The following is a 6,793-nucleotide window of genomic DNA, read 5'->3' on the forward strand; positions in this document are numbered from 1 at the left end:
TTCAGACCCATTGATTGACATCATTCTGTAAGCTTTGTTGCACCTGTTAGGGCAAATGACACCTTTGTCATTTTTATTAGTGGACAAAGATTTATGACCTCACGAATTCCCATCTAAACTCGGGCCCACCTTCAACCTGAGCAGAGGTCTAATCAGCCAAAATAACTGAAAAAAGGGGCTTTAATGTAACAGGTTGCTTTTATATCTTAAGGAATACACAGTGTGTATTTAAAAGATACACTATTAAATATATAATTTACTTGAAAGGTGGATGCTTGGTGTTTCAGGGTTATTGCACAGGGATCGATCCTGACACAGTGGGCTAGTGTTCATAGTGTAACGATTAGATCATAGCAGTATTACCAGATTCCTGCAGCGTGACAACAGGCTGTGCTGCTCACGCACCTCTAACGCTGGTGATTATGAAGTGATTGTTTTAGTGCACAACATATGATCAATCAAAGTCCTGTGAGGGATATCAGTCCAAGTGAAGGGTAGGGATAACAGTTTGGCAAACAGATTAGGAAGTGTGGGGAAAGTTAACTGTATCTCTGGTCTAATGTTAAGTTTTCTATCTATCAACTATTCATAGCTTTCTTCTGCAGCAGTTTCAAACATATTTTGGGTCTTCGGGTTCTAATGTGGAAGAAGAATTTGGATTAACTTTCAATATGCAGCTTTATTATGCTTAAGATTTCAAAACGAAGCTACATTATTCATTGGGGATCTCTTTCTGTTTAGACAGCGGAGTGAAACATCACATTCTGATTTACTCATTGACTTGTTCAGTCAGTGAATACATGTGGGAATGCATTGGGAGTTCTGGTTAAACATTGGTTGGGAGGATGTGCCAGAGAAGCAACTTATTTTACTGAATTGTAGTGAATGCAACTGCACAGCGAGTGTTTGGGAACTTATTAATTTATCAAAAGGAAAGCTTGTTTGGTCGGCAGTTAAAGAGCGACTTTTGAAGAAAAACACGTCATGATCCCAGTCACACTTGATTTAAAGTCTACAAAGTCTTTGATTGTGGATAAAACCGTGGGAACAGACATTTTTTTGGTGCTGGAAAGCATCAGCTTTAACCAGTGACCTGTCACTTCTCAATTGTGATTTTATGATATCACATGCAGGGTTGGGCAGGCAAAGATAAATACAGCCTTTTTATCTTAATGTGTGAACATGAACTGTTTATAATATGTAGGGTACTGGTAGTCCTCTCTGCAGTGTAAACCCCAACCAGTTTTTTATGAAACACTTCCACCCCTAAAACCGCAAATATATATTGAAATAGGGATTTCGCACTTTAGGTCACAATAAGTTAATATACAGTATGTAATCGTGTGAAATACAAACTGGAAGAGTAGAAAAATACTTACAGGGCGCAAAGATAGTATTTGGTATATAAAAATGGTCACTGATCAGTGGCGGTCAGAGGATGATGACAGAACAACCAGAAACATTAAAATCACCAGAATGGACCCCTGAGGGACACCATGTAAGCGTTTTCCCTGCCAACTGTCCACCTTACTGTAAACTGAGGAGCTGTGTGTTTTTTTTTTCTTCGTTTTTTTCCATATTTTATTTACATTTTCAAATTAAACAGATAAACAAACAAACAGGGCTCAGATGTAGCTATTGCCAGTTCTCTACAGTCATATTCAATACAATATAAATAAATAGGAGCTGTGTGTTTTTGAATGACTATAGTGTGTTCAGTTTAAAAGTAATTATGTCAGAATCAATGTAGAATGTAATCGTCATGTAGTATTAATTACTACTTTTTCTCTTCTTTGAAGATATAAGATGCTGGAGCAGACTAGTGGAGTAGATGAAACAGGAGTGGTCCGCTGGGAGCTTTTACTCCTTCTCTTTCTGGCTTGGATCCTCATTTACTTTTGCATCTTTAAGGGGGTGAAATCAACAGGCAAGGTGTGTGAAAAGAGCGGGAAATGAAGACAGAGACAAGGAGGCCGACAGTGGATAACAACCATTGTTTGTCTCTGTTTGCAGGTGGTGTACTTTACCGCTCTATTCCCGTATGTCATCCTGATTGCACTGCTGATCAATAATGCGCAGCTTCCTGGAGCATTAGATGGAATAACCTTCTTCATTGTGCCGGAATGGGGCAAGCTGCTCTCAGTGGAGGTAAGAAGGAAGGAACAGAGGAGACGAGGAACTGGAAATAGCTTCTGTCTGACATATGAGAGCAGTTAAGTAGATTTATACTAGTATTCGTGTTGGAATGGGTATTGGAACTTGGTACTGGTTTTGGGTGATCGTCCCTCTGTGTTGCAGGTGTGGGTGAATGCTGCCGCTCAGATCTTTAACTCCATCGGGATTGGTTTCGGTTCCCTCATGGCCATGTCCAGCTACAACTCCTTTAACAACAACGTTTTGAAGTAATCTGACAAAATCCTCATCCACTCAGTTTCCTCATTGTTAAAGATCACTGGGCAGTAAGAAAGTGATATTAAAAAACATCTTCTTTCCCCGGCAGGGACACCCTGACTATAGCCATCATCAATTCCCTCACCAGCATCCTGGCAGGCTTTGTCATTTTCTCTGCTTTTGGATACATGTCTTACCTGCAGGGCGTCCCTGTCACTGATCTGGCTGTGGATGGTAAGAAGACAAAGGGAGATTAGTTTTATATAATTCTTTTTTTTTTATTATTTTGGCTTGTAGCAGGGCCGTAGTCAAGACCACCTTAGTCGAGTCCAAGACAAGTCCAAGACCAGGACTGATCGAGTCCAAGTCAAGACCGAGTCTAAAAAGGTTCCAGTCAGAGTCAAGACCGAGTCCAGGACAGACTAAAGGTCTTATGCATGACAGTATCAAGACAATCATTTTGGGTTTCACTTTCCCTCCAATATTATTATCAACATAATAAGGACACCTGGACTTGGTCCAGACCAAATGCCATATTGGGCAAGACCAGTGGCTGAGACTGAGACAAGTCAGAGTCCATAGAAAAACGGTCTCAAGTCCGGACTCAAGTCCAAGTCCAGACTTGAGTACTACAGCCCTGGCTTGTAGCCTTTTTTTTTCCCAATAATACTGTGAGTATGACCGGATAATTACTCATATAAATGATTTTAATAAAACATATTTTGCCTTTGTGAGGGTTTGTAGGGTTGTAAATCAGTATCCTTATATAGTATACTTACATATTTATACACACCACTAGTATGCTTCTTTCAAATGCATGTCTAGCAATAAACTTCCCACTCATTTTATTAACAAAGATACATTTTGATTTCAAACTTTTATTTATTTGCAGTCAACTCTCACTGAGTCATGCTAGAGATGTTGATAAATTCTCCGTCTATTGCTCTGAGTCCAATATAATTCATGAGAATTTTCATATTTTTATGTCAGTTTTACTACTTTGAAAGGTCCTAACATGTTTTTTTCCATCAGCAGTGCTATACACTGACATCTTGTGTGCTTGTGTGTCCAGGTCCAGGACTTGTTTTTGTTCTTTACCCACAAGCCTTTGCCAACATGCCGGTGGCTCAGCTCTGGGCTGTGATGTTCTTCTTCATGCTGCTTTGCCTTGGTCTGGACAGTGAGGTAGTTAATGGGGAATTACAACTTCAGTGATGATTGCTGCAATCCTACAGACCTACACTGACTCAGGATTTGTTCTTTTTTGTTTGTTTGTTTGCCAGTTTGCAATGGTTGAAGTGATGGTGACCAGTCTCATGGATGAGTTCTATCTACATCTAATTAAAATTTTCAAGCGGAAGGAGCTGTTTGTTTTTGCGGTTTGTGTTGCAGCGTGCCTTCTGGGAATTCCTTGCGTCATGCAGGTACAGATAGTCATTTATTGGAGGGACTTTAGACAAAGTGTAACCAGATAGTAAAATCATTAGTCTCACTTCCCTGCCATTCTAAAGAGTGTGTCTCTTTTCAGGTGGGTATCTATGTGTTCCAGCTCATGGACCATTACACTGCCATAGTGTCCATCATGTTTCTGGCAGTCTTTGAGGTCATAGCCATCTGTTGGTGTTATGGTGAGCAAACGGGTTCAGTGGTCTTTTTTTTTTTTTTTCATTAAACCCTAATGTTTGAGTTAGAAAAGCAGAAATTAGGAATTGTTTTGACTAAAATTAAAGGAATGGATGTTGATGGATAATCACAGACTGGAAAATGTCAACTTTTACTCAACATGATTTCAAAACCACTTTAATTGTATTTTTTAAATGCTATAAAATTGAATAAGACGCCCCAAAATGAATGAAAGTAGAGATTTGTACTTGCCAAAGAGCGTTGTGAGGAATCAGTCATGTTATTTTGGATAGTAACATTACAATATAACATATAACATATAACATCGATATAGGAAAACAATTTAGCCCAAGGACAACATGAGAGTTAATGTAATTTACCCCCAAAGTAGACACATCTTAACACCTTTAGGCTATATATAACTTTCACTCTTGTTGCCAAATGCTGTGAAATTCTGTCAACATGCAAATGAAATAAGCGTGGCTGTTTACTGAAGTTTCCATGCACAGGTGTAAATCGACTTTCAGACAACCTAGAGGAGATGACTGGAAAAAGAGCAAACATCTTCTTCAGAGTGTGTTGGCTAGTAATTGCTCCGGTGCTGATCACTGTAAGTCTGTAAGCGTTTCTTATCGACATGATTTCCAAATCATAATTTCCCCCCTAAAGCCAAACTGGGATCCATCAACTAGTGACGTTACATGTTTCTTCTTGCGGCAGGTCATCCTGATTTTCTCCATCATCCAGTTCAAACCAGCCCGCTATGGGGACTATGTCTTCCCTCCATGGGCTCAGGGGGTCGGCTGGGTCATTGCCATGGGCTCCATCATATGGATTCCTTTGGGTGCCGCGCATACATTGTGGGTGCTACCTGGCTCGCTCATACAGGTGACACACATTTGACACAGTTTTTTTTTCTTCATCCCACCCTAGATATTGCAGGTAGCAAATGTTGCTACGTCATGTTTACTCGTCAATTTTTCCTTCAGAAACTGAAGCTGTCGGTCACACCACGCACCCCGGGTGGAATGTCAAAGATGCCGTATTATGAGAGGGGGGGCGCAGACGCATACCCCGGCATAGCTGTCATCAGCTCCAACATCCATCTACCCGAAAAACCTCCTATTCAGACAAACCTGTGACATCACCAAGAGTGGCAGCTCAACTTATTCACAAATTCCTGTTTGCATTGGTTTTAAATCTTCAACAAACTTCTGGCAAGTCAAAGAGAAGTATACTACAAAAATGATTCACATGATTGTGAGAATGTTTCTGCATATCTGCCATGCAGATAAATTTAAATGGCCATTTTTGTGAGCCTGCTAATTCAATTTGTTGTCAAAGTCTTACAGTTTTGCGGAATTTTTATGTGACAAAGATGTTGTGGAAAGACAGTGTTTGGAATCTGTTCTGGTTGCGTACATCTGAAATATCCAGAGCAACACTTCCTCTGTTGTGACAGCAACGACAAAAGGAGTGGCACTCAGCACTTCACACACATTTCCCGCCCCTAATTTGTGGATTTTACTTTGCTAAGGGTGCCATCTTTTGGCCATGTCTGTTGATGCAAGTATGAGTGTTGATAAATCTCAGGTCAGGTATTGTACTCAGATTATTACATACATTTAAGCCAATAAAATGACAAAATAATGCCACAATTGAACATTTACAGTTCATACAGCTGAACTTTTGTGTTGAACCACTTCCCTTTAAAGTATAAACCACTGGACTAATTCATTGTGGCTAGCTCATTTATTAGGTCAAATGGAACAGGGCCCCGCTGATAAAAATGATATATGCTGGTGGTAAACTGAGGAGTACATGGGTCATGCCATTCTATGTCATGTAATGTGTAATAAAAACCTGTCACAAAATCCACAGCTTGTGTCTTATTTCTGCACTGACAGGTGGACCGTAACAATCCGTCTGGTGAACATACAAAGACCATAACCTGCTTGTGGGCAATTGTTTTTATTTCTTCATTTAATAAGGAGAAACCTCCATTGAAAATGTACACATTTCTAGGGTATACATGTACACAGAGTTAGTTTCTTCTCCTATATAAGTTGCCAGTGTTTCCTTCTTATAATTCCTCTTAAATGAATCCAAAAGTGCAATTACACAGGCCAAAAGGTGGATAGTAGAAACCCATGTGCTTAACAAACAAGGGTCCCTGTCCTTATCCTGATTCCTACAATGGAGTTGAAACCTGGATAGATGCAAACAAGGGTAACTGGATGTGTGTGTGTGAGAACATACGGTGAGTAAAGGTGTGAGGATGGACCGACTGTTGATAGTTAGTTACAGTCAGTAGAACGTCGTATTGTCTATGGTTAGTGAGTATGAGACCACTTCTATCTAGAATCAAAAGTTTAAATATTTATAAAACAAAAATTAAACAAGAAAAGGTCATTCATACAAACATCAATTAATCCTTCCATTCAATTTCAAAAAGATATGTCATATGACCTAGGAAAACAAAACAAAGGAAAACATGTGCAATCAATGGCGTCCTCTTCCTTCTGATGTGATGGCCGTGGAGATGACCACATAGCAGAGCAGCAACTCTCTTCTTTGTTATTTGTTCCTACTGTAGTTTTGGAGTCAGCTCAGTTCAGGACTGGGCCCGACAATTCACAAACACCAGGTGGCTGCATTCAGTAGTATTTTTGTAGTGGTTCACAAAGCCCACGCCCTTCATTTCCTCGCATAGCCTCCTTAAGGCTCCAGCCCTCTTCGACCATGTCCTTGCAGAGCCAACACAGCTGTAGTTGATTTG

At 40.0% G+C, this 6,793-nt stretch overlaps 1 protein-coding gene across 1 annotated transcript in view; it reads left to right on the forward strand.

Moving 5' to 3' along the window:
- si:ch211-283g2.1 (sodium- and chloride-dependent GABA transporter ine) overlaps positions 1-6,486 on the forward strand; it is a 7,916-nt gene extending 1,430 nt beyond the window's left edge. Inside the window, exons 4-13 of the mRNA XM_032533813.1 lie at positions 1,800-1,932; positions 2,014-2,148; positions 2,299-2,402; positions 2,501-2,625; positions 3,464-3,576; positions 3,675-3,815; positions 3,920-4,019; positions 4,524-4,624; positions 4,735-4,902; positions 5,004-6,486. Coding sequence (XP_032389704.1) covers positions 1,800-1,932; positions 2,014-2,148; positions 2,299-2,402; positions 2,501-2,625; positions 3,464-3,576; positions 3,675-3,815; positions 3,920-4,019; positions 4,524-4,624; positions 4,735-4,902; positions 5,004-5,156 — 1,273 coding nt within the window. The 3' untranslated portion in view covers positions 5,157-6,486. The remainder of the gene's footprint in view (positions 1-1,799; positions 1,933-2,013; positions 2,149-2,298; positions 2,403-2,500; positions 2,626-3,463; positions 3,577-3,674; positions 3,816-3,919; positions 4,020-4,523; positions 4,625-4,734; positions 4,903-5,003) is intronic.
- Positions 6,487-6,793: the final 307 nt, after the last annotated feature.

This window comes from Etheostoma spectabile, chromosome 13, assembly GCF_008692095.1.
Source record: "Etheostoma spectabile isolate EspeVRDwgs_2016 chromosome 13, UIUC_Espe_1.0, whole genome shotgun sequence".
NCBI lineage: Eukaryota > Metazoa > Chordata > Actinopteri > Perciformes > Percidae > Etheostoma > Etheostoma spectabile.